Source organism: Chaetodon auriga, chromosome 24 (assembly GCF_051107435.1).
Source record: "Chaetodon auriga isolate fChaAug3 chromosome 24, fChaAug3.hap1, whole genome shotgun sequence".
NCBI classification, from domain to species: domain Eukaryota; kingdom Metazoa; phylum Chordata; class Actinopteri; order Chaetodontiformes; family Chaetodontidae; genus Chaetodon; species Chaetodon auriga.
In genome coordinates this window covers 6,009,104-6,036,952 of record NC_135097.1, presented here as the reverse complement: position 1 = coordinate 6,036,952, position 27,849 = coordinate 6,009,104, and the positions used below count along the sequence as shown (strand labels likewise).

Here is a 27,849-nt window from a genome sequence, read left to right as displayed (position 1 = left end):
AATACGATCAAGGGACACAATGTTTTCATCAGAGGGACAGTAAAGAGTCTTAAAGCAGCTGAACAAGAGGTCACAGCCAGATGCCTGTCACATGTCCGATGGTGTGACTGATGATCGCTGTTCAACTTCGGGCTGTTTGTGTTTTTGTCAGAAGGGGATGGATTTGATATGGTGCAGCCAACACGCTTCGAATGCCACGACACTAACTCAATACCTGCAGTATCCAGACCAGCATGTCCAGAATTCATGGTTATCAGACTTTGCTTACTAGCCACATTAGCTGCGCCGTGTGGATCTAAAAGTCATTTATATACAAGAGATGCTCTGCGCTCACCAGAAACCAAAATTCACAACTAAAGCTGGGTCAGATCCCTCGCTACAAACCAATACTATAACAGTCAATAAACTACAAGCTCATATGTCCACAAATAAAGAGTATTTTGTTACTCCCTACTTTCTCAGACTCGTTCATCCCCGCACAGAGCCCCACATACTGTTCCAATAACCCTAAATGTGACCTCTGACACTGTGTTTCTCTGCAGCTGAGGAAACCCCCCCCCTCCAAAGGTCACGTCATGCCACTGCTGCCTCTCCTGCTCCTGCTCCTGCCGTGACCTCCTGACCTGCTCCTCCCAAGTTTAAGGCTTCAGCAAGGGCAAGTTTAACCGTGTAGCGCTTCTCAACAGCGAGGCAGCTCAAAGGGCTGTAATGTAAGACAGAGACGAGCAGCTTTCATCGAGCTGACGGGTGCTTTTATAATTATGATTTGATTATTCATCAGAAGCATACATGGACAGATTATGAAATGCTGGGCCCCTGGGCACCGACATATAACCCCTCCTACCTATCAGAGCATCCCCACCCCCACACTGCACATTACTCGCAGCCATTTTGCATCTCTTCCTGTTTTTTTTTTTTTTCCTTTTCCTTTGGCAGGTTATCCTGACCTCTAAAATTCTGCAGTTAATCTTAAACTTTAGTACTTTTCATGATATAAAAAACCATAAAGAAGAGCTGTTCTGCAGTCAGATACACTTAGATTTCTAATCCTTTTAATGTGGGTTCACTGTAGAACTGTGTTTAGTTGCAGCTTATCCAAAAACGTTGTAGATGTCCTTTGATTTTGGATCCCTATAGATACACTGTTCTGTGATATCATATCTGTTCAGTATTTGTAATGACATTTTTATTTAATTCCTGTATTTTCTATTGTAGGGCTTGTGTTATGACATACATGGAGGTGGAAGCAATTCTCAGATCCTCCCCTTAAGAATACAAGTAATACTCCAAACTCCTCATAGATACTGTATTATTGTCATTACTATGAATGTCAAATATTGTCTTTTTATTACTATTTCCTTAATTAAATTCAGACCAAACTAAAACAAATGTAGAGTAGTTTTCAGTCCAGTTGAAGAAGCTTCTTGAACTGTTAACAGGCAAGTTAAAGGACATAATTTCTATCATAATGTAAGACTGCTGGGATCAGTTTCAGATACGAAAGAAAGAAGAAATCGTGCGTGTGTGTGTGTGTGTGTGTGTGTGTGTGTGTGTGTGTGTGTGTGTGTGTGTGTGTCCTGGCTCACAACCGAAGGACTGTCTCCCTCTTGTGGTCACAGGTCAGAGGCACAAAGCCATCCTGGGATTTGAAGTGGTTTCTGAGACATGGAGACGAGGTGTTTGATCTGCGGCCGTAAGCATGAAGTGTTTTAAGCGACCCGCTCATGAAGCAGCTGAGAGCAACCCTGACGAACAGGAAGGAATGGAAGAACTCCACCTGACCTCATCGTGAGTTTTTCATAACTTTATCTTTGATTCTTGCTCATTTTTAGTTGTCAATATTTAACAGTGAGAACATGGAAAAAAAACGTTCAATTTGAAAGTCTTTAGAGGCTTTAACAGATAAAGTTGCTCTGATTTTGGGCATCCCACTACAGCATCGATACATAAACATACTGTACAGTTGAAACGGAGGTGCATATGTATTGTACCACACAGCCTGCAGGTGCTCCTCATTTCAAGCTTCTCCTCCTCTGTCACTTCCCGCTCTCTGTGTCTCTCCTGGTTACATTTTTCTGCAGCACAGGTCAGGCGTTTTCCAATACTGTCATATAATGAGTGATTTATAACAGCCCAGCAGAAATATACTTATGTTTAATTAATGTATTATCACATATATCACTTATTCATGATGCCCTGCTCACACTGGTGAATTCCCCAGCCTCCTGCTGTTGCTGTGGCCTCCCACTAACCAGTGCACCAGTATGGAGCTTCATGGTAAAGACGCCAAGCCTGGTGTTGTGTCACTTCAAAGCGTTAATTGATGTAATTAAAGTGTGTTTGTAGGCTGAGGGGATGTCAAGTTGATTTTCCTCATCAATCCAGTGGTGACTCTGCATCGTGTGGGTTGTTTTTTTTGTGTTGATATGTTGCGTTTGCTGTTAATGCCGTTGTTTTTTCCTCATCAGGAAAAGGCGTTACCAGCTGGTGAACAGCTTTTTTTTTTTTTTTTCACAGTTTCATTTCACACCAGCTGCTGGTCTTTGTTCTCAGCATCTCTTGATTGTTTTGTGATGACCACCATGTAAACACTAATCTCTGCTGTAATTTACATTGTTTGCCAGTGCTTTCAGTTTTCCTTTGATGGGGTTTGAAGATGTGTGTGTCTTTGGTGTCTGTGTGTTCAGATCCATGTATTGGCGCCAAAGGATTGCTGGAAGTCTGATGGCAAAGTTAATGGAGTCCTCTGCTCGAAAATGGCGCACTGGAAGGAGTCCCATATTTTTTAGACTGAAATATCTACTCACAAAGGTGATCCCTCCTTTAATTAAGAAAATAGCACATATAATAGCTTAAGCAGTTGTCTTACAGACAGCATTTCCGGTTGCAGCAAAATCAAAATATCTTAACTGACAACATTTACCATAACTCCCACAACACTGTCCCATCTGGTATTCACAACAAATGAAACAAGCTTAAATATCAGACAAAATGAGGTTATTTGATCAGATTAATGTCACTTGAGCCATTAAATTATGATTTTCCATAAAGGATGGCTGGTCGAAATACCACAAGGTCCCCCTTAGCAAAGCATTTTGAGACAGTACAGCTGCCTCGATCATGATGGCATATAGAGAAATGTCAAGGCGCTGAAAATGTGCACTTCAGAAACAAGCAAGCAGTCTCAGCAGTTAGCTTAAATCGATGGATAAATGGTTTAGGTACATTAGCCAAAGGAAATCAATAAACTGTTCAAATATTTAGCTAAAGTAATGGGTTTACAGTTTAAATAGTTAGCTACTTGTAAACAGTTCAAATGGTTAGCTAAAAGTAATGAATGAACAATGGAAGTTAGCTAAAAGTCATGAATTCCAACATGTTAGCTGGATGAACGTTTGAAATTGTTTGCTAAAACTAACAGATCAACAGTGAAAATAGCTAAAAGTAAGGCAGTTTAAATGGTTAGCTAAAGCAGCTAAAGGTAATAGATTAGCAAAATTCATATTTATATAATCAATGGGTTTATAGCATCCAGTTAAAATCAGTTCCAAATGACACATTTGAGATGTGACGAGTGGTGTCGATAAAGGGGTCCGTGCTCATCTGACAAAGCTGGCAAACACCTCTAGTTTTCTTGTGAATATAATATGTACCTCTATGTGCGGTTTTGTGCTATCGCTGACCTCTGACCTTTCCACTCATTTCCACATTGAGCACAGGGCTGAATTATTGGTTTGCATGCTTCAGATTCATCCTGACTGGGTTGGCTTCTCGTGTGCAAAAAGAAAAAAAAAGTCAAACTGCGAACATTTATGGCAAGGTCAAATCAATACCCAGGTAAGACGGGGGAATAAAAGGCAAAGGAAGCATTTAGCTCACTTCAGCGATTCAGTCAGCTTTTCCAGGAGCAGATGAAAGAAAAGTTGAAAGGCTTCTGTGGAGAGATCAAGCCAGTGAGTGAGTGGGAGAGGGAGTGAGAAAGAAAGTGGAGGCTGCTTGACAACAAGGATTTTTCAGAGTGATTCAGCGTATACTTGGTGTCCCTGCGTACTCAAACCTCTCAGTCACCGCTTCCTGTAAAAGCTGCTATGTTAAGCTGCCTCAGCAACAGAACTGGAGTATCCTCTGTTATAAGGCGGTGGTGGTGCAGCAAAAGGGGGGTTTGCCTCAATACTGCCGTCGGTTCATGGTGGTGCCTCGGGGCTGAGAGTCCCGCCAGGTCACTGCAGGCACTTCAGTGGCCACTTTAGTGCCTCACTTCACTCTTTTTGTCTCTATTTACAGTGTTTCACCCCATCTGCATTTACAGCCATGGGGGAAGTAGAGAGTGCTGCATTGCTGCGACACAGCTGGCAGCTTGCCTTTACGTAGAGCTCCTCCTGCTGGTGGAGATGCAGGTACTGCAGCTTTTCTTTTTCCCCTGTTGTAAATAAATAAAGAGGTGTGTGTGTGTGTGTGTGGGAGGGGATGAGGTCAGCTAAAACAGCAGGACCTTACAACATCACTTCTGTGACCGGTAGCCGACACACACACACAGAGACACACACACACACACACTGCTGACAGGGTTGAGGCCCTGCAGACCTGCTCCTTGGATGAATGAACAGAGGGGACGTGCTGCTGTGATTCAAGGTGTTGCTCTGAGACATTCAGCGTTAGATGAATTGTAAAAGCGTAATCTGTGGTACAAATGTTAACAGACAGAGAGCCGCAACACCTCAGTTCTCAATGTGCTGTCACTCCTGAGTTGACTGGAAGATATTTGAATACCGAGATCAACACTTGGAACAACTAAATCTACATTTTAGTGTTTTCTGATGCGAAGGTGTTTCTGTGTGGCATCAGCTCGTCTGTCAAACTTAACAAATGGATGAATCATTTTGTTGCCTTAAAGGTGGAAGAAAGAGTTAAAAATGCCCGTTACAGTTTCCTGGAGCTCAATGTGACATCTCTTCTTCTTCTGTCTGTCCAGTCGTCCAAAACCCTAAGAATCTCCTCTTACAATGATATAAAACAGACAAAAAGCTGCAAATCATCCCACTTGAGACACTGGAACCAGAAAATACTTGCTTTTTTTCTTTTGTATGTATGAAGGTAGGTATAATTGTCTTTCACATGGACAAAATTTAAGAAAATAAGATTCATGGCAGCAAATGAAAAAAGTAGAGCTGAAGCCAACAGTCAATTATAGTGAGTCAACAGGGAATTAAATGGCCACTGGCTGCAGTTTCTAAAATGTGAGCGCTGGTTCTCTTCTCTCATCTGTGACATTAAACCATTGTAGAAGTGGAAATACTTTTTACACATTTTTTACACATAGTCATCAGAGTGCTACACCTACAACTGAGCTGTGAGACCGAGCAGAGTCCACAATGAATGAATGAATGAATTTGTCTTTATTAACGCCACATGGTGCCTCTTCATCACGGATCACGCTGATGAACTGTAATAAAAGTCCCAGCCAGAGAAAGAGAAAGAAAATAACAGAAGCACTAAAGATCATTCATTGTTTTTATTGATAGGTACAACATTAAGACAATAAATGGGCGTCTCGAGACGTAATATTAACAAAGTACACTGTTCATGAACAAGCAACAATAAGACATTTATTACTTCTATCTCTATGTCCCCTGCTGCAGCTAGCGCTCCTCTATCCGGCCTCCCCTCCGTTGCCGATAGTGCAGTTCCTTTTAAACTATATTGTTCATCACCGTTCTTGCATACACCTTTGTCAGACACAGAAGACAAAGTCTGTAGACACCTCTGTTACACATATTCGTGTACATGTACAGGATCTATACATACAATCTATATCAACAGTAGGTTAACAAAAAGTGCTGTAAATTCATGCTACAGTGCTGTGCTAAATCAAGACTTACGAGTACGCTTTGTCCGCCTAAAAAACAAACAAAAGTCCGAAAATATTGTTGGAATTCTGCTGAAACGTCACACTTTTTTCTGATATTTCTTAAGAAAAAAACTTGGTTGTTACAAAGAAAAAACTTTTTTTTTTTTGTGAAAGAAGCAACCGATTTATTCTAATCAGTGAAATCTGATCCCTAATGGTCATTGAATGAAGTCATTAAAAACTGTTATTAAACTTGAGCAGTTAAATAAATTCCACGTGATGCTACAGTTCAATGTGTATAATCGTCGTAAACATTAATCTCATACAACACATTCAACAAGTGATGCATCCTACTGTATCTACATTATACAGTCAAATACTAAAAAGTACAAAAAATAGTTTATGCTTCATAGGAGACAAATGAGAACGGACCCAAACCCGATGACGATGAAGACGATCAAGCTAGTTTCACGATGAAAAACGTCTGTGGTATAAAAGTCGACCCGAATAAGCTCAAACGAGATGTTCCCTAAAGATGCGTGGTGTCAAACGAAAGCTTCACTCAACGGTGACGTGAGAGAAAAGAAAATAAAGTGCCTGTTGTGTTAATCAGATGAAAATCGCTGTGCACGGCAGAGGTTTCAGAACAGGGTTGTTGTCGGGAGTGTGGTGGCGGGCGGACGTGTCCTCGGGCGTTCAGCGCAGTGAGTTGGTGGGCATACAGTCGCACAGAGCCCTCCTCTCGGCCCTCAGCACCAGCGTCTCCGTCTGCCGTGGACAAAGCGACGTGTCACATCAGCTCAACTCAAGGTTGTGATTTCCACCTCCTCACTGTTCAAACACCCTGCATATCGCAGACTTTATTTGTGCCTGCAGACATTACTCAGGGCTAAAGAAATGGTCGCTGCATCATAGGTTCAATAAAAAAGTAATAACTGAGCTGTTTTTACTTGCATATAATTCTGCTAAAGACCTCGAGCTCATCAGCAAAGACATCTTGTAGTAAGTATTAAAGATAATGCAGTAAAAGACAGAAATAAAACATTATTATTGAGTTTAAAGGTTCACTGTTGACACTGGAAAAAGTTTTATTTTCATATTTTTTGATGACAAAAGATCAAAAAGTGTCAGCCTGCTATCAAGGTAATTATGGGTTATTATTGGGTTCATTATAATGCAGCAATGAAACTAAAATTTATTATTTGCTGTATCATATTCTCATTTAAGTTTTCACATAAATATATAATTAGACATTCACAAAGGGAAACGCTTAGATGTTTTAAGCATAGAAGAACTCGCCAGTACATGAAGTGTTTCATCACAACTATTTTTTCTTCTGAGCTTTAATTGTTAAAAACCAAACTGGGGACGCTGGCTGGAAATTAGCTTCAGCTAAGCGCCCTACAGATGTTATATCTGTGGCTTTACTTCCCCCTATAAGACAATACTGACTTGTATTGGCCCTGTTGAATGAACTAAGTACAGAATGAAATGCATAAAACACATTATATGAATAAACAGAACTACACATCATAAAACCTCCAGTATTTCCAAAGTCACCATCATCATAGAAAATGATATTGGACTCCACCTACCCGGGCGTCGAGGTTGAAGGCGGTCTTCTTTAGATCTTGCAGTGCCCTCTGCATAAACTCAAACGCGTGACAGTCCACACATGGGCGACCTGGAAACGAGAGGGAAGAATTCACAGGATGGATCCATATGGTTGTTTTCTTGGTCGCCTGAGTTATCCCACGAGGATTACTTGCAATTATATTTTATAGATTTTGGCCGCAAGTAAACATCACAGACTAATGATAAACACAAAAACATGTCGCAGCAGAAGCACAGGTAGATAAAGCCAGTGGCCTGACTCAGAGGTGTTATATTTACCTAAGACTTGCTAACATTAGCTAATATTAGCCACCATAGGCTAGCGGTCATACCAGACCAACCAAGACTGTGTTATTTCTACTTTTAAAACGTACAGTGTTGCTTTAACAGGATATTTATGTTGGTTTTTATCAATTTGGCTTTCACTGGAGAGGTCTACATTTTGGTGTGAAGCTTTTCCTTTAAATATAAGTACACAGAGGGCTGGATCCTAGTGTTTTGTTTGTTTTTCATCACATAAGGGTCAAATTTCCAATTATGACCAAAGGTGGCTGCATAACAAAATCAAAGGTTTTTATCTTTAAATGTCTAAACTGTTTGAGAGATGATTAAAGGGGTCTTAAAGCTGCAGCGCAGGCCCTTTTTCATGTTGTGATGTGTATATACACCAATGAGGATGACCTACAATTCCCAATGAGAAACCTCTGTGGGGACCTGCTATCATTAGCCTGTGACTACCACTGGCCTGATCTCCACCGAGCAAACCTTTAAAAAACCTGCACTGAACAGGCACAAAAAGCCCAGTCTCATGTTTAAATCCACCTACTTTCGGCAGGGATGACAGTCCCACTCTCCTGATCCGCATCAGCTGCACCGAGACAGAGGAGCTGGACCGCCAGCAGGAGCACCGCTGCCTGCAGATAGCCACTGGATGCCATACTGATGAGGATGATGATGATGTGATCGCTTACCTCTGCAATTAGACATGAAATTTACAGGTGTGTGGTTTGCAGAAATACAACAAAACGGTAAACGTCCTCACGCGGCCGTCAGTCAATCAAACACAATCTAATAGGCTTTGTTTGGAAAACAGTCCAGTTTTCATTGCTAAATATTTGTACGTGTTTTTTAAAAAATACAATATACTGAGAAGAATGAGTTTATTTGGCAAACTGTTTGTTCACCTACCGCGAATCAGTCGATGATATTTTGCAGAACACCAGATCAGCGCAAGATGCCCACCTCGGGATTGTTTTATGTGGCTTTAACGAGCGCGCATGCGCGTGGCATATCAAATTTGGCTTTGGGGACCAGAATCAAGACTTCCGGTGAAAATATTCAAAATAAAGGCATTTGAAAAATGTGCGGTTTTGGTATAGTTTAAACTTAAGTATTTCCGTTTTCTGCCACTGCACTTCATTTCGGAGGGATATACTCTACCTTACTAAATTTATCTTCCAGATTTAGATACTAGATATTTTTTTGTATTAACTTTTAACTTACAAACATAGGACCAGTTTATAAAATATGTATAATAAAGTACCAGCGTAGGTCCATGTAAATTACTTTAATTAGCACCATCTCAATCAACTACCATATTAAAATGCTGCTTACATTCTAATACACTAAATAATAATACTAATTATAGATATATAACACTCTTAGCCATTCTGCATTATTGGTACTTTTATTTAGATTTACTTTTCTACTTATTCTGAAGTACATGTTTTTACTTTTACTTGAGTAAAGCATCTTGGTATTTCTTTTTATATTAATATGTAGTGCAATGCAATGTGCATATATAGTGTTTCATCATTTCCACTTTTTTTAGTCATGTTTTGAAATGTCAAAAACCTTTTAAAATTTTTAAATAATGTGTACCTCAGTTATACTCAGATTGTTGCATGTGTAAGGTGAAATGCGCCCTTTTTGAAACTTTATTAACAAAATAACATATGGACAAACAAAACTGATCAAAACAATAATACTGCCATAGTCTTAAAGATGACATACATCTTTCTGTTCTGTTTTGTTTTGTTTTTTCCACTAGATTTTTCATGGCTCAGTGTTGATACAAGGCCCCCCACCCGGCTGTGGGCGGGGTCCTAAATGTTTTCTTAGGTAGCCCGTTAAAATGCCCGAACTCAAAACACTTCTTTTTCCAAGATGGCGTCGATGAAGGACAGCGACACCGGCCTGTGGCTTCACAACAAACTGGGATCCACGGACGAGCTTTGGACGCCTCCGAGCATCGCTTCTCTCCTCACCGTGTCAGTAATCGACAACATACGGCTTTGCTTTTCAAGCTTATCGCCGCCCGTGAAGCTGAAACTCCTGCTCGGGATGCTGCATCTTCCCAGGCGGACCGTTGACGAGGTGGGTTGCTGTGCGTTAGCTAGCTGTTAGCCTTACAGGTGAGGTAAGCTAATTATTAAATTTTATACATAGCTTAGAAAAGAAGCTTAGTCTCCGGCTAGTTGCTGTAAATTAAAACTCTCCCGGTCCTGTGTTGTGTTAGACTTTCGGTGAAATGTCTAACTACGCGATTAAACCTTAAGATAGTGTTAGCTTTCTATCTTTAACTACTGGCGACGGTTAACATCGTTAGCAAACCGAGAAGCATCAAGCTTCCGTTCCTGCGTCTTTTTCTAGCGGGTTTACCTCAATCTCCAGAGAACAACATTAACACGCATTACGGTTAGCTTTAGGTAGCTACACGGCTAACTTGACGTGAACACATAATTGCTCTTTTTCAGCAGTGGTTTGCCAGCTACGACGGGAAACATTAGCCTAGCGGGTCTCGCACAGACATTATGGTGGGATGGGCACAAGAGCGCTAACTTACAGAGCTGGAGGGCGGTACCAGCATCTTGTCCGACATATCACTTGTTAAGCTGTTCAAACGTTAGATAGCCGTCATCACTATGCCGTGCATATTCACACAGTCTGCTAAACAGAGGCAAAGAAATCTGCAGAAGTGTCTTGTGAGTCTTTGCACGTACAAATCAGATATATTGTGTAGTCTAACAAATGGTGAAAGAAGCATTGAGATGCTTTATGTACGTGTAAGTGGCAGTACATCAGTGTGAAGTCCTACAGGTCATAACAGTACAGAAGTGTAAGGAATGAGAAAATATATGTAAAATGTGAAAAAAATGAATAAAAGCATGCTCCCTAATGCATTATTAAAGGTGGACTGCTGTGCTGCAGCTGGTCAAAGTGCAGCTAATTTTAACTAATTAACATTAAGGCTGGAACAAACCAATCATGTGCATTGATGAATAATCTGCTAATTAGTTTCTTGAACAAGTGACAAATTATTTGGTCTATTAAACCTTTGAAAATGTGTATAATGGCCATCATGGTGCCCAGGATGATATCTTCAGGTGGCTCACTCGTTTGTGTTTTCCATTAAACAGGTGCACCTAAAGATAAAACCCAAATATATTCAAACTATGTAAGACAAAAAGGCCAGCACATCCTTAACATGGAGAAGTTGGAGCATATCTGACACTGCTGCTTGTGAAAGGACTGACACAAAGAATTGTGTATGTTAATATTAGGGCTGAAACTGATGATTATTCCCCATTATCTGTAAATCATTTTCTGAGCTGATTGCTTTCAAATGTACAGTTTAATCCAGTGAACAGTCCAGTATGCTATCACATTGCAGAAATGCTGCAAATCCTAACATTTGAGAAGCTTCTCCAGCAAAGTGGTATTTTTTTTCTTAATAAATACTAAAACAATTGCCTCGTAAATGTGATGCCTTTTATTTCTTACATTCATTTGATGTTGTCACTTGAATGCATTTTGGATTTTCAGGGTATCGGTCAGAAAAATAAGTATATTGAAGACAGCTGTCTGGGCTTTTTTTTTTTTTTTTACAATTCAATAAATTCCACATTTAAAATGGAAAATTAATAATCATTAGTTTGTTAAACAGTAATAAGTTATTAAATGATCGTGAACTTTCACGCAGCATTTTCATCCTTTATTTTGCCAACACTGCCGTCCTCTCTCGCAGATGAAAGAGGCCCTGTCAGAGATAATCCAGCTGGCCACGGTGGACTCAGAGCCCTGGGTGTTGATGGTTGCAGACATCCTCAAATCCTTCCCAGAGACTGGTTCTCTCAATCTGGACCTGGAGGAGCAGAATCCAAATGTGCAGGATATTCTTGGAGAACTCAGGGAGAAAGGTCGAGAATGTGTGATCTGTGTTTCTTTTATGTTTAATTGCATGCAATAAATGCATGTACACAGCAGTATTTACACTACTTCCTAATGCTGGTTGGTTAACCACCAGAGTGGCTCATTGTGTAGATAAACATGGTGTCAGCTGATCAGTGTGGGGACTTCCTTTGTTGATAACCATCACTGGTTATTGCAAAATGATATGAATCACTTACAGTGACCGGGAAGTCCCACTGAGTGAAGGTTAAGATAACTGAGGCTACAGAGAAGATCTATGACTGAAATATTTCTGCAGACCCTCTATGTACTTCTTGTAGTTTGCTTTGTATTTGTTCATCACACAGAACTCTCTATGCTTGGGGTTATTTTGGCTGTTGCTTTATAAAACTGGACACAAGTTAATTCCTTGTACCCGCATGTTGCCAGAGTTGCTTGTCTGTGTAAGTTGAGGCTTTGTGTGCCTCACATGAACAGTACAAATCAAGCTCTAATCTCGTATACATATATATAAATGTTGATGTTGATTGATATCAGTGTCAGCATCCTCCTGTGCTACAAAACTTGTGTGCAAAAAAAGTTCAGCCCTGTATTTTTCCAGCTAGAGTACTTAACACGTCTTGGACATCACAAAGTCAGGTAGCAAAGTGAGCAGTGACACTTAAAGCAAGCACAAAATTCTAAGGGTTTGTCCTGCGGTGAATTGCTGGTCAATGTCTCCTCCTCCCCCCCCCCAGTGAGTGAGTGCGAGGCATCTGCCATGCTTCCTCTGGAGTGCCAGTACCTGAACAAGAGCGCATTAACCACTCTGGTGGGACCTCTCACACCCCCTGTCAAACATTTCCAGCTGAAGAGGAAGCCCAAGAGTGCCACCCTCAGAGCAGAGCTGCTGCAGAAATGTATGTTACTTCACACTTCATCTAATACACAGACACAACATATCAGTGTCTTCTTTTATCTACTGTGATTTGCTTTGGCATCTTTAAATTCTGTTTTATTTAGGCTTTGCCCTCTAAGGCTAGTGGGTTTATCCCATGCACGCCTGGCTCTGACTCCACAGGCACCGTGCTCCTACTGTGTTCACCGTCCTCAAGCAGAGAGGCAGCAGAGAACAGATGCTTTTGCTGCTACAGCGGAGGATGTGTGGCCAGGCGCATGAGGGATAAACCCACTAGCAATAGCTTTAGGGGGTTGTGACTGTATCACAGAATCTGCAGTTATAGTCGAAAACAAGATCAAGGAAATGTGTTTGTTGATTATTTATTTGTTAATACACATCTGTCCCAGACCCTCTGGCTCATAATGTTCTAGTTAAAATATAGGAAATTGCAGTTGTGTGTATGTTTTTTCATTGTGTTGTATCCTCTTTTCTATTCTAGCCACAGAGACAGCCCAACAGCTGAAAAAGACAGCCGGAGTGCCTTTTCATGCCAAAGGGAGAGGGCTGGTCAAAAAGATTGACACTACGAGTGAGTTGAAGGCCAACAAATGCCCCCACACATCTGCTCTCTCAGTGCTGACACCTTATTTTAATGACTGACCAGAAAAAATACCATCATAACAATAATTTTTATCAGCCAAAAAGTTCAAAGTCAACTATTCTGTCTTCTGTCATTACAGCTCCTCTCAAAGGGATTCCCAAGGCCCCATTCCGCAGCCCCACTGCCCCCAGTATGTTCAGCCCTCCCAGTAACCGTACACCTATTGCCCCTGCACGGACGCCCCTGCGTAAGGAGAGGGGGGTCAAGGTGAGGTTGCATTTCCAAAAACGCTACCAGAAAACTTACAACTTTGTGTGCTTGTGTTTTATTGTGATTCAGTTCTTGGATAAATGTGAGGTTTGACTTTTTCTCCTCCTTCTCAGCTGTTAGATATCTCAGAGCTGGATATGGTCGGAGCTGGAAGAGAAGCTAAGAGGAGAAGAAAGACTTTGGGTAAATACATTTCCAGGCCTCCGTCAGTCCGAAGTTTTACAGCTACGCCATCAACTTCTCAGTCGAGAGACCATGTGATCGCACTGATGCTTATTTAATGTTTTCTTCTGCTGTAGAAACAGAGACCGGAGAGAAAGCAGCCAAAGAAGAAGCAGTGGTGGAAAACACGACACCCGACTACGCTGCCGGCCTCGTCTCTGCACAGGTGCTTCACTCACATCTCTCTGATGTTCCTGTTTTGTCTCATGTTACCCCCTCCTTTATCATTCCTCAGTTTTTCTGCCCCTGTCATAACATAGAGTCTTTTCTTTTCCAGAATCCTCTGCCGTCAACCAGCTACCTACCAGCCACACCCAGCATGGTTCCCTCCTCCTCTTACATTCCCAGCTCCGAGGCACAGCCAGGTCAGACACAGCATTGTCCTGTTCGCACTTAGTGGATCAATGAGGCAAAGAAAACTTCCCTGCAGGTGTCAGCAGAGCATGAAGTCGGTCTCACATTGTCTTTTCCCTCACTGACCTCCTCCGTAGCGAATGCTGGTGGTTCAGGACGGGACACGCTGCAGTCGGCTCGACAGCCAGAGGAGTCAGCAACAGCGGGCGCCGGCGCCACCGCCACCCTCCCAGGCCAGTACAAGCAGAGGACGCCCATGTACAACGCGAGCAACACGGCCAATCCCGCAACCCCCACGTCCCCCAGCACGCCAGTCTCCACCCCCGCCAGCAACGGGCCCCCTGCAGCTGCGACTGCCAGCCAGCCGGAGACCCCAGCCCAGCCTCCCAGCACGCCTCAGACCCCAACCCCAACACCAACCCCCACACCGGCCCAGCCCCAGCCCAAAAAGAACCTGTCACTCACGGTGAGGTGGAGATGGAGCGAAATTGTTGAAAGAGCATCACATAAACTCCTTTTCAGCGTTCTGTCCGTTGAGTTCTGTGTAGTTCAGGTCCCACTGATCTCCTCAGTCAGCTAAATTCTCTGTTTGTGCTCCTCAGAGAGACCAGATGTACGCTGCCCAGGAGATGTTCAAGACGGCCAACAAGGTCACCAGACCAGAGAAGGCGCTCATCCTGGGCTTCATGGCTGGATCCAGAGGTACAGCAGCGATCTAATGATCTCATCTTTCTCACAAAGACAGTCTTTTACCAAGTGACCGTGTAACATATTGAAAATTAGTGGCTGAATCTCACTACAGTCCCCATGATTCCTCATCACACACACACCTGGTCGGAGCAGTAATAACTGGTCTGCTTCCTGTGGTCTGTCCTGCAGAGAACCCGTGCCCGGAGCAGGGGGACATCATCCAGATCAAGCTGAGCGAGCACACGGAGGTCCTGCCCAAAGCCGACGGCACCGGCAGCACCACCATGCTGGTGGACACAGTCTTCGAAATGAACTACTCCACAGGGCAGTGGACCCGCCTCAAGAAATACAAACCCATCACCAACACCTCCTGAGGCGCTCGCTCGCTCAGAGTCACGCACCCACAATTTCTTATCCACGTCAAAGAAAAAGAAAAAAAAAAGTTTACACACATAAGTATTTGCATACACGTTTGGGCCAAATCGAGCACTGGGCAGGTGAGATCATCAAGGAGAGAGAGCTCCTCCCTTTGCCCGCGCCGCCAACATGCAGGACTCTATGAAGAATATTTCTGTACTTTTTGTTTGTTTCCATTACCCTTTTTATTGTTTCTGTTTTTAAGTCGCCTCCGATTCCTGAATGCCGCCGTGGTCAGGAGGGGTGAGAGCTAAACAGAAGACTCGTTCTGACAGCGGTACATTTCAGCGTTCGTACCGAGAGGCGCGAGCGCGAAGAGGACACGAGCTGTCTGTATTTTTCTGTATGAATGTGACATTCGCAGCTTATCTCGGACCTTTCACAACAGAATCATGATTTTGGGGGGGGGGGGGAGAGAAAAAAGAAGAGAACAATGACAGTCATCACGGAGGTGACGAAAAAAAGAGCGGCGAATAATTGTGAATGCTGTCGAGCTCTGCTGGGGGCCTTCTGGTAGATGTTTAATAATTTTTCATCCTTTTTCAAAAGAAGGGAAGAAAATAAAGTGACAGCAGACTCCAGGGGGCCGGTTTTCATCTTTCCTCCTCACTTTTACTTCACTTATCCTCGCGGTCGCACTCACTCTTCATCACCTGGCGAGTTTAAAGGAGTAGTTCAGCCAAGAAATAGTCCCACAGATAAATGCTGCCTTCAAATATCAGCAGTCAGATAAAGAAGGCACAAACGACAGGAAAGATTCAGACTTTTTTTTTTTTTTTAATTAACTGAAACAAATGAGACGCAGCATGAAACAGGCAACAGTCACTGCAGCACTGCAGTTGTGCAACATTCACAATACCAGGCACACAGCTAAGGTTGTGCACGACTCTGTCAGTGCATTAAACATTTTTTACTGTCCAGTAAAAACCAGTACATACTCACAGTACACAGTAGCGTCATTATTCTGGATGGCTGGATTCATGAGCGTGCCCTGACCTCACTGAACTGTCGTCCACCTTGTTTCACTTGTCCGCGCAGGTCAAAGTCCACCCTTATGATTCATGAACGTACATGGAGTCTGTAGCACCTTTAAACCCTTCGACCTGTCGTGTGCTGACTGAGAGTTATCAAAGCAACAGTAGGTTTTCTGTTAATAATACACATGTAACTGTACAGTCCTCTAAAGGTCAGTATGAGCAGCAGACGCCTTGTTTTGTGTGATCATGTGAATGTTTAATTAATTAATTATTAATCTACTCATTTCCACTAAAAATCAGCCTTTTTTTTTTAAAGCTTGTGCTCATGACTTAACAGTCACTGAACAGGGCGAATTCTGAAATCATGACTCGCGCTCACTGGAGCAGCCGATCCTTCCATTAGTGCAAAAATCAATCTCATCCTGAATATTCATCGATCTGATTGAACCTCGTGGTGTTTGTGTACTACAGGCAGACAGACGGTCTGCAAGCAGCTCCGGTCTGGAGATCTGCTTAAAGTGTGAGGTTTTATTTGGCTCCGGGGTCCCTCCAGCCTCCGAACGTCTTCTCCAGGTAGAGAGCCACCTCGAGGGTCAGGTGGTCCCGCAGCTTCCCAGCAATGACCTGCACGCCCAGGGGCAGACCTTCCTCACCCAGACCCAGAGGGCACTGGGTGACCGGCAGCCCCAGGATGTTGATTATACCTGCAGGTAGAGAAGAATGTCAGGATCCTGTAATAAGATCCATCAGCCTTAATGATCACGTGAAGGTCACCTTAGCTGCTACGCTGGAGGGCAGGACTCACCTGTGTAGGCGAAGTCGCCGGGCCTGAAGAGCGGGTGGTGGTGTTTGGGAGCCACTCTGGGGTGTGCGGGGTAAAGACAAACACCGTCAGTCCCCAGCAGCTCCTCCATCTCCTTCTGCAGCTTCTCCTTCTGTTGGATGATGAAGGTCGAGGGTTTCGAAGAGTGGATCATCTCCAGCAGGGCCAAACCTGAAGACGCCACACACGCAGCGTGAAACAAAGGTGAGCATGACAGCATCAGCGAGCTTAATCACACCCAGACAAATACAAACAAATGAAGCCAAGCGGTCAAAAACAGCCTCGAGGTAAAAGTCAAACTTCACGGATACCAGCTCAAATGAACGCTCACCGATAGCAGCCATGGTGTGGTTGGATTTTCCCATCATCCATTTCAGCAGCTCCCACAGAGGCCACACGGGTCGTCCCGGCTCCCCCATCAGCTCAGGAAACGGCTGAGGAGGCTGAGGGAGGGAGGGAGGTGTTTTAAAACAATCGTTTTATATTAGACTGCTCAAATTCACACATCAATGTTTAACATTTTCCTCTTGTAGTTCAGACCCCTTACAGAGGGTCACAGAGTGAATCTGACGGGTTGAGGGAGAAAACAGTCATTTCTGCTCCATGAAGTTGGCCATTAATCTTTGCTTTTTGAAAAATATTCGACCCCATTTAACCTTAAAATGTCTCTTTTTGTAGCTGGTAAACCGGAGGAATCGCTGATTTAATCCCGGGGAGAAGGGGGCTGGAGGGGGGCAGCTAAACAGATTAGTGAGACATTTCTGGGCAGCTGACTACAACAGGAGCTGTGAGTCACGACTCGGCCTGCTTTCTGTCACAGCGAAACATTATTCCACGATGTTTATCTTCATTCCCGGAAAAACGGCAGAGCGCTCGTTGGCCTCCGTCCAGAACTGTTCACCTCGTTCTGGATGAGCCCGTCAGGCCGACCTACCTTTCCATCTTTGTCAGGCAGACCCATGTAGGTGTCCCAGATCTGGAAGCCGTAGCGGAGCTCGGGGAAACGCACTTCCTGGACCTTCACCCCGAGGTCGGCCTCCAGACGCTCCACCACCTGGAGAACGTCACATGATTTCAATTCTAAAAATCTCGCCGACGTGCCGCATTTTGTAAATCTGCAGACTCTTGCGGACAGACCTTCCTCTGAACCTCCATGAGCTCTTTGCTGACGGGGTACGCCATTAGAGAGCCGCCGTCGTGGGGGATGGTGAAGAACCGCAGCTTCTTCAAGTCAACCTTCGTGTTTAAAGACAACCTGTGGACACACGAGCGAGGAGCAAATCAGGCAAACAAGCGCAGCTGAAGTGACTCTTTGCGCTGTGAGGCACATGAGACTGAGCTTCAGGCTACCTCCTCTCATATCCTGCATAGTGAATACAGATTTTTTTTTTAACTGCCATATTTGCACCTAATTTGGCCCACACCTTCAGATGCCTGCTGGAGTTTTGTGTGCGCTGAGTCACCTGCATGCGCGTGAATTTGGAGTTTAAGTATGATATTAAAATTCGATTTGATTTTAGGACTTTCATTAGCTTACTTTGAAACTAAACCTCTTATTTGCAGGACTTTGCTTGGTAACATTTTTGTGAATGAATGCACGCACGTAAGCCTCTCACAGCAGGTGTGTGTCCACGTACGTGTCTCTCCTGTGTATGAACCTACTGTGTGAGCTGTACACCAGCAGAGCTCTTACATGTGAGCGTTGGGGCCCGCCATGATCTTGAGCACGGGCAGCAGGTCCTCGGCGTAGCGGCACATGGGACCACAGCTGAGGTACTCGGTCTGTCTGCCACTGCAAGGCGGAAACTGGTTCTCAGAGGACACGACGCCTGCAGACACAACACAGTGACATGAAGCCTGCTGTGCGAAGAGCAGCAGCGTCATTCATGTGGAGACGTGTTTCTGTCCACCCGATGAACGCAAGTCCAATTTTCGCTCTCTTTGAGCTCCGTGTTTGGTCTCCACCAACTCCTCAGTGACTATCTGGCGCTCCAGCTGTGAAATGTTCCACTATGTTCACAGCTAGATGCTAATTATGTCTGTCTGCTGCTGCTGCTGAGCAGGTAGTGTTCATACAGCTTCGCAAGAGTAAAATTCAAACACTTTTCCAGCACTTTCAAGGTACCTAAACCAAGCCTTTATCATCACATCTAATTTGTTGCTATAAATGCAACTCTGTAAAATAAAGTTTTGCATAATTCTTCAATACCCTAATCCTTACTGTCACTGTTTATTTCACCAGCTCTTCATTACGTCGAAAGATCGAGCATTTTTCAAGCAGCGCGTTCAAATTCAGGCTTATTTCTAACCTTGAAAGCATGACAATTAAAAAATGAACCATTTTCCAAACCTTCAAGACCCTGAAGGACGCCTGTGTGCAGACGGTTTTCAGAGCTTTTTCACAGCTGCAGACAAAGACGATCTGATGAGCGCTGCAGGTTCGGGCGATGATCCTCTGCAGGTGACCCGATCCACTTTGTGTTCACTTCCTCATTTGATTAATTATCATATTAGTTCTGCCTCAGCCCATCAGACAGCACACAGAACAAGCACAGGCTGCATTAATATACATTTAACATTCAGCTCCTCTCACCCGGAGTCGTTTTATGGCCAAATATCCCGTTGAAGAAGCAAGGTATTCGGATGCTGCCGCCGATGTCGGAGCCCACGCCGATGACTGAGCCCGCTCCTGCCAGTATGCTGGCCTCCCCGCCTGAGGCAGGAGGAGGACGGGGGGAGATAAAGAGGGAGAGAGGAGAGATTAGCTGCAGCATCTGGGCGCTCTGCTGTATCCACAGTCTCAGTTAAATTATAAACTCCACAAGGTGCCTTTAACCTCGGCGTCCACATCACGGAGACAGCAACGACATCAATATTCAGCCTTCAATTACCCACAGCACATCCTGCTTTCAGCTAACAATCTTATAAACTGTATAAAAAATATAACATAACAAAAGAGTAATCGTCTGAGATCTGTAAACAGATTTCCTCCTTTGAGAGCCTGTGTGTACGTCTGCAGCGTGATACGATTATCAGGAAAAAACAGGAGCAGCAAACAGCAAAGAGGCCGAAACATCAGCCGCTGAACGAACGCTGCTGGAGTCAACGCCGGCCTCTGACCTGAGCTTCCTCCTGGGATCCTCTCCAGGTCGTACGCGTTGTTGGTGATGCCGTACAGGTGGTTGTGGGACTCCAGCCACATGCACAGCTCGCTGGTGTTGGTGACGCCCAGCGGGATGGCGCCCGCTCTCTTCAGCAGGGCCACCGGCGGCGCGTCCACGGTGGCCACGACTCCTCGCCTGGAGATCATGCCGGTCGTGAAGGGCATGCCTGCGAGACGGAAACGTGGGAAAACCTTGACCGCGGCACAGTGAGGAGGAGGCTGAAGAGTTCCTGGGTGGATTTTTAACGCGCTGGTTTCAAGTGACTGACAGATTCGATTTCGGGGACTTACCCTGCAGGGCGTAGGACTCTTTGACTGACAGCGGGACTCCCAGTAAAGGCAGCCGGTCCTCCAGCACCTCCTCTCCCCCGGTCTCCTCCTCGATCAGCTTGTCGACCTGAGCCGCCTCCTGGAGGGCAGCGTCGAACCTGGACGGAGGGAGAAATAAACTATTTGACCCAATTCTGCTTAATTCCTGATTTAAAAGGCTTGATTTTAAGATCACGCGTCATAGTTGAAACAACAGCTTCACAGGCACATTTTGTGCGGGAGTCAAGTTAAAAGGGAAAATTCACTTTCCATCGAACAACTCGATTCGATCGACTGATCGCTGAAGGAGATAAAGAGACAAAAGCATCAGGGGAGGAGGAGCGAGGCCTTGCCTGTCTTTTACGACGGCGTTCAGCAGAGGGTTGACTTCCTGGATCCTGTCAATGTACGCCTGCACCACCTCCACGCTGGACACCTGCAGAAACCCAACATTTAGAGATTTGTGGCACACACACGCACGCACGCACACACCCATTATAAAATAGGTTTGACCCATTCGTGAATCGAAACTGACGCATTCTAGCTCAGAAACTGATTGAAATTATTAACTAACTAATTAATTTACTCGTCATTTCAGCTCTAACAGAAGCAACACGTGCTTCACATCCTGCAGTGCAATACAGCAAACCAATAAATGCACGGTTTGAGAGGCTTAATAATGAACTTAGTGTTTAATTTAATAAACAGTAACCCCTGCACCTGTCGGTCTAAATAAAGTTAATATTGCATTTCCCATGACAGGGTTGCTGTAAGGAGGATGCTTGTGTAGAGTCCGCTTTGTGCAGCCTGTAAGAAGGAGCACAGGTGTTTCTACATAGCTACTTCCGTATAAAGCAACGCAGGTGTGTGTTACGCTGTTATTCCACAGGTGTGACCGTATGAAGAGACAATTAGCCTGAACTCAAACCCGCTAAAGCTCGTCTGTTCAGCCGCAGTCGCTACCGACTTTGACCGGGTACACACCTCTTTCCGCCGGATCTTCTTGGCGAGCTGTCTCGCGGACACCAGCAGCAGCGGGTTGCTGACGGGCGGGAGCTTCTTCCCGGACACGTCGGGTCTCCGCGGGGACAGGAGCCGGAACAGCACAAAGATGACTCCCATGACCGCCTTGAAGAGCCATACCTGGAGCTTCTCCAAACGGCTCAGCGACATGTTTCCGGCGCGGAGGGAGGACGGAAGCTCAGCGGTTGTTCGGCTGCGGTCCGCTGAGTCTGCTGTCCAGACCACGGAGGACCCAACTGCTGCGATGACTATCACGTTACGCTTATGTGCTTATCAGCACAGAGGAGCGAGGCCGAGGACCGGAACTTGATTGTTTTTGCCTTCAAAATAAAACCGTTAAATGCAAGTCATAAAGAAAAATTTGGGACTGTGTGAAGCATAAATGAAACAATAAATAATAGATGATTTGATAATTCTTTTCATAAATACTCAATTGAAAACAGTACAAAGACAAAAATATTTGATTAATTACAATTTATTTTTGTAAATATGTGCTTATTTTGAATGTGATGTCATGCTTTTTACCTCACCAAATTTACTTAATTTAGTGGTTACTTTTAAGATTCAAGTATACTTGTGATAATCTTGTAAATATGATATATTATTATGGACTTATGCAGTGTTTCCCAACTTTTTTTTGCATTAAGACCAAGAGAGGCATTTCATTTAAATGACTGGTTGAAGCTCAGAGAGGTAAAACGGGCAAAATAAGTGTCACCAGGCTAAAGGAACATACTGAAGTTATATCAAAATATAAGATGGATGAGCTTTAATGCGAACTCTACAAAGGGCGTGTGATAGTGGGACTATAAAGGCGAAGGGAGTTTTATTTTGAAAAGTCTAACCGGAAGTTCTTGTGGGCCGGTCGGCAGTCAGGTTAAAGTCTGACCTGACGTTTGACCGTGTCACACTGTGTGAATGTCTCGCCCGTGCATGTTAGTCTGATATGTGAACTGGAAATGTGATGATGACACTAAAACCATATTTAGACATTAACTTTAATTTTAAATGAACAATTTAACTTTTCACACAACTGAACAAAGGCAGGCACTGTAACAGAGTTAAAGGCTTTAATCAATGTTAAAACATGCAAGTCATTCTATAGTACAATTAAACACAGTAACAGGGTTTTATGAGTTCTACATCATTTAATACTCGCCCAGCTCAGCCTCATAAAACTCACATCAGCTTTGTTTTATATGTTCCTCTGATTGTCTCAGTCCGTGGTCGACAAGAAGTAGACAAGTAGGTGGCTTGTACTTGTACTTAAGTGCTGTACTTTACTTCAATATTTCCACCTTATGCTCCTTTATATTTATACTCCTTTCACACTACAGGGGAACATTGTATTTTTACTCCGCTGCATTTATTTGACACTTAAATCACGAGTTAAGTTAAAAAATAAAAAAAAAAACATGATATAATGCAGTACTATACTACTAATCTACTCTGTAGTGTACAAAGTATCTAAAGTTGGCTCCACATCAATGAGGTGAAACATTAAAATGCTCTTTTATGTATTTTTTTGTGATAAAAATACGAAATTCTTTAATAATATATAAGTGTGAAAGGAGCTGGTCTGCAAATAATGACTTTTACTTTCAATACTTTACGTACATTTTGATGATACTACTGCTTAAACTCGAAGTCAGGACTTTAACTGTAATAGAGTATTATTAGACTATAGTATTTCTGCATTTACTGAAGGATCTGAGCTCCTCTTCCTCCACTGACCTGCAGTATATAAAGTAACTCAGATCATCTGCACTTTGACCAGCTGCAGCATTAAAGTGAAGAACACATTAATGCATCAAAAATCATAATCCGGTGATACAATAGACTTTATTCTGTGTGAGGAAGGACGCCTCTTGTTGCAGGCAGACCAAACAGGTCCCGGTGCAGTGACCGTCTGTGAACACTAGACGGCAGCATTGCTAAAGACTTTCGTTTCTCATTGAACATACAGAGCACGTAGCAAAGAAAAAAAAAACTGCCTCTGCAATGCAGGTCAGTGGGTTAGTGGAGAATCCATACTGTGTGTTGGTTGCAGTCGGCTCACGCTGCAGCAGCAGCAGCAGCAGCAGCAGCAGCACGGTCCTCACACCGTGCAGCCCGTCTGTCTCTGAACCATCAGACAGACTCAAAGTGGTTCTGACTGAAGGCAGCGTTTGACCTTTGATAACATCTTATCAGTTGTCTTTATGCTGAGTGTTCCTGCCTCTTATCTCAGCGGCATCTCTTGCTTCATTTCTCTACTTCCTGTAGTACTTAAATAAATAAAGACCCAGTTTGGTTAAAATCAGTGGTGGAAAGTAAAGAAGTAAAGAAGTACATTTACTCAGGTTCTGTGCTTAAATACAAACCTGAAGTACTGATACTTAAATATTTCAGATTTATGTCTCGCCTGACTTCTCCTCCTCCATATTTTAGTGACAAATACTCACCCCCATACATTTATCTGACCGCTATGATAACCAATTACTTCAATTACAAATTAAACCATTCAGCAGTATTATAATATATATGACAACAATCAGTTCTGAGATATAATAACATCTTTTATTTAAAAAGCAACTAGATTGAGTGTTTCACTAATGAGAGAGGGGGTTTGAGCATAAATCACACTAGTTGTTCTGTCATATTAGAGCTTGACTGCGTGAATAAAAGAAATGAGGAATCAATAAGATCCACAGAACGGCAGCAGCGCCCCGCCGAGCTATTTATTGATCCCATTATCTCAGGAGAGGCCTCATTTCACGGCCAGTTTTGTGGTGAAGAGATGACGCTCAGAGGCAGGAAATTTAAGCTCGTCAACTGGATGAAGGGGTTTGTTTTGCACGCTTTAAAACACTGCTTCACGCACACCCATTAACATGCACCTGAGAGGGCTGAAGGGCTGCAGCCAGTCCCCCCCCAAAAATCCAAAAAACATAACAGAAGTCTCAGCCAGGTGGAGAAAAACAGATCATTCCTCACCTGTAAGGTGACACCTGAGGTTCAGAAAATGAGCAGGCATGTAGCGACAAGAGGGCAAAGCAGAGAAAACACTCAGCTGACAGCGTTTGTATCCCTGTGTGAGGCTGCAGGAGGAGTGCTGCCGTCTGGGAAAGTGCACAAAGCCAGTTTAACTTAAGTTAACTGCTCATTGTTTGGAAGATTATGCCGTGTCTCCGCCATGCGCTTTCATGGGAACTGGAAAGCCTTCGTGAATGCAGGCCTGCAGGGTAAAACGATCCGGGGTCAGTGAACAACAGGACGGCTTTGGGCGCTTTTGTATTGATTTCCATCTTCTCTGCTGTCACGGTCTACCTATAGCTCCATGTTTTGGCTCTCACTTTGTAGAAAAAGTCCAGTGACGCTCAAAATCAAATGGATCACATATAGTATTATCCAGGCATTTCATTTTCCTAATGAGATGACAGACAAAGCCCCTCCTGTCTGCTTCCAGTAATTTACTTTACTGTTCCCTTTGGAGGGAGCAGCGCTGCACCCTGATCCACTTTCCAGCACCTCCGCTCCGCCCTGGAGACCAGTACAGGCTGATATGTGCCCCGTGGGGGTAAAAAGCTGCCTGCGTGTGATGGTTTGTGAGCACCCAAGTGACCGTTTTCATCACTTAAAATGCCAAGAACCCAGATTGTTATTCACTGAGTGGAAAAAGCAGTGGAGCATTGTGGGATTTCTGTGGGATTGTGGGAAAACTGCTGTTAAATCAGTATAAAATCTAATGCAAATCGCAGTTTTTATGTGAATGTTTTAAGTAATTTGCTTCTTGGGCACATGCTGGTTTTCATATCTGGAGGCTTCATCTCTTCTTAAAGTTCTTTTGAAGATTCTGATCCAAACAAACAAACAAAATACTTTTCATAAACATCTTTATTAACTCACTAAATCAACACAACATCAATACAAAACAAGCAACATGTACATATACTGTCTGTAAATTATTACTTAGATTACACGACCTCCCTTCACTTCACTGCTCATATTATTAAATATTTAAGAAATTAATGTGTCAAATAGATTTTTATTTACATTTTATAAATCAAACATATTATTCTCTTGTTTTTTTTATGTATTTATTTGTTTTATTTCTGTGATTTTTCTTGTAGAAAAATTAGAAAATATAAGACAAATACGTTGACAGCTGCAGTTAGCAACAGATTTTTACAGGTGCCTCATATTAGAGTAATTATTGAGTATTGGTTAAAAGAACCATATGCTGTCATATGCATTATTTATATATCTTGTTTGTAAGTGTTACACATGGCAGCTCCATCTCCACATTACTGTCTGTCCACTCAGCAGACGTCTTTCATCCAGCATGGGAGGAGGGGGAGATTGAAGAGGGAGGTGGGGGTTGGTGGAGGGGAGCACCCCCTCTCCTCCTCCTCCTCCTCCTCCTCCTTTGGGGACTGGCGTGCGGGCACATGAAACAGCTGGTGTGCTCCAAAAACCAATTATAGAGGCCCCTGGCCCCCCGCCTGGCTGCCTGTAAGGCCAGGCAGGGGAGAGTGTGATCGTTAGCGCCCACAGATGAGTCTTAACGAGGGGCTGCCCCCGGGATGGGAGTCGCAGCAGGTTCAGGATATAGATTTGGCCCGTCCAGACCTCCGTGTATAGGTGGAAATTGGAATTTTAGATGCAGGAGAGGCTTATATTTGATGTTTTATTTACACTGTACAGTGTAATGAGAGCAGGGGTCCCGAGCAGAGTGCTGCGCAGATTTGGGGGGTTCAGGTGTGAGATGCAGTCATATGGAGCGATTTCAGTGAGGCAGAGCTGTTTTTGTGCTGAAAATATGAAGCAAACGAGGCAGGTTTCATCATGTCGTGGCTGAGCTTCCTTTCAATCGCCGCGCCAAAGAGCTCGTGGTTCAGTTTTAGTCTGAAGTTTACTACTGTGGTCTGTGGGGACTGATCTGAGAGGAGAATGGGAACAGCTCAGGTGTTCGATGCAGCACGAGCCCGTTATTGATCCTCTTCCTACTGGCCGTTGTTAAAACTTTTCAGCAGGGGATCCGAATGGGAACCACATGAGCCGGCCTCATTAAAATATGTTTTTTTTTGTCCCTCCTGAGACCATAAGAAAGATGGAGTCACATTGATTTTAAGCCCTGCGTGTTGTCTTACTATAGTGAGGGGGGAAAAAGACAACGAACTAACTTACTAAAAGACAAAAATGTTAACCTGCTGGTGGCGCTAGAGTCAGGGGATCGTCAGAGTCCTTAGTCTTCATCCTCTGGGGATCAAGAATGTCTGCACAATATTTCATGTTAATATTTCAGTCTGGACCAAAGTGGTGGACCACCGTCACACAGGGCTGCTATGGATGTTTGCCAAAAAGTAGAGCATTTTCTTTTTTTAAAAGGTCTCAAAATCCCATCACACCACGATTTCATGACGCTCTTCCAGGCACTAACATCAACACGCGTTTGCTTTGACGTTAAGAGGGTTTGAGGAGTTTTTCTCATTGTTTGCTCGTCACACGGATAGTTTGATTATTTGGGTGATCCTCCATAAAGACAACAGAGTCAGCAGACGAAAATCTCTGCCCGAGAACACGAAGCCCCACCAGGTAATAAAGTAATCTAGAGACTAGTCAGAAAGGTCAGCGGGAGTCAGCATCATCCCCCTATCACACACCTGCACACACACACACGCATGAATGCTTGCACATAATCCCCCACGCACACGCTCAATGAAGCCCAAAACAAATATAACAGTCAGTGTGATGAATAAGTGATCAGCAGCACTAAATAATAAATAGTACATATTATCATCAGCGACAATGCTGGGACTTCAGTGTCTTTTCCTCTGGCTTCAGGACAGAACTAATAACTGGGCGGATAAATAATGCAGCGACAGACCACAGATCTGTTCCTCAGCTCGGAGAGCATCGCACACCTCCGGCTCAGTGTGTGAACGGTGTGTCAGCGAGGTGTGACATGGCTCCACGCGGTGTGACACACTTCTTCGTGGCTCTCGCTGGCACGCTGCACCCTCCGGGTGTCCCACACAATGTTCACACAGAGCATCAGTATCCATGGACGTATCATCCTCTAAATCTCTCAACATCAGATTTACTTGAAGTGTCTTTGTTTCTTTAACCTTGCACTACTCAAATTGGTTTGACCTATTTTATCCTCTTATCTCTTATCATGTTTTCCATTTTGACTGAATTTCAGATTTGTTTGAGCAATTACTCACTCCGGCTTTCTTCCTTGTGTGAAGCACTTTGGAGGCTGGGTTTTGAAAAGTGCTCTGCACATAAAAATTTTAATGTCTGCAGCCATTAAAAGGCTTCGTTTGAACTCTGCTCAGAGTTTCTGTATTATTAGATGCTGAATCGCAGGAAAACCAATGCAAGCCAACACATCCCAACTGGACTTGGCTTTTATTTGTTAAACCCTTATTTGATAACTACTTAAATGTTTCCCTTTGGGTTAATTTACAGGATTTCAGCAG

General features: G+C 43.7%; 4 protein-coding genes across 5 annotated transcripts in view; 1 reads left to right on the top strand and 3 right to left on the bottom strand.

The window, feature by feature from the left end:
• Window positions 1–26,564, bottom strand: part of slc7a8a (solute carrier family 7 member 8a) — a 234,638-nt gene extending 208,074 nt beyond the window's left edge. The window contains exon 1 of the mRNA XM_076724759.1: window positions 26,552–26,564. The gene's annotated coding sequence lies outside the window, so the exon portion shown is untranslated. The remainder of the gene's footprint in view (window positions 1–26,551) is intronic.
• Window positions 5,498–8,422, bottom strand: nicol1 (NELL2 interacting cell ontogeny regulator 1). Its single transcript, XM_076724768.1, has 3 exons — window positions 8,289–8,422; window positions 7,444–7,532; window positions 5,498–6,616 (listed from the first exon to the last, which is right to left on the bottom strand). Exons 1-3 carry the CDS (start codon window positions 8,398–8,400, stop codon window positions 6,545–6,547), a joined length of 273 nt encoding a protein of 90 aa, XP_076580883.1. The 5' UTR covers window positions 8,401–8,422; the 3' UTR covers window positions 5,498–6,544.
• Window positions 8,361–15,668, top strand: nelfa (negative elongation factor complex member A). Of its 2 annotated transcripts, XM_076724765.1 has the most exons (12): window positions 8,361–8,460; window positions 9,629–9,838; window positions 11,490–11,661; window positions 12,391–12,552; window positions 13,033–13,122; window positions 13,274–13,401; window positions 13,518–13,587; window positions 13,704–13,792; window positions 13,904–13,991; window positions 14,118–14,446; window positions 14,583–14,682; window positions 14,860–15,668. In XM_076724765.1, exons 2-12 carry the CDS (start codon window positions 9,629–9,631, stop codon window positions 15,042–15,044), a joined length of 1,623 nt encoding a protein of 540 aa, XP_076580880.1. In that variant the 5' UTR covers window positions 8,361–8,460; the 3' UTR covers window positions 15,045–15,668. The 2 variants fall into 2 exon arrangements, with proteins under 2 accessions (XP_076580880.1, XP_076580879.1); XM_076724764.1 differs by lacking the exon at window positions 8,361–8,460 and having other exon boundaries at window positions 9,597–9,838.
• Window positions 15,841–21,670, bottom strand: faah2b (fatty acid amide hydrolase 2b). Its single transcript, XM_076724766.1, has 11 exons — window positions 21,344–21,670; window positions 20,713–20,795; window positions 20,342–20,478; window positions 20,008–20,217; window positions 19,481–19,600; window positions 18,581–18,716; window positions 18,025–18,142; window positions 17,822–17,941; window positions 17,219–17,330; window positions 16,870–17,058; window positions 15,841–16,768 (listed from the first exon to the last, which is right to left on the bottom strand). The coding sequence occupies exons 1-11, from the start codon at window positions 21,530–21,532 to the stop codon at window positions 16,593–16,595; spliced, it is 1,590 nt and encodes a 529-aa protein (XP_076580881.1). The 5' UTR covers window positions 21,533–21,670; the 3' UTR covers window positions 15,841–16,592.
• Window positions 26,565–27,849: the final 1,285 nt, after the last annotated feature.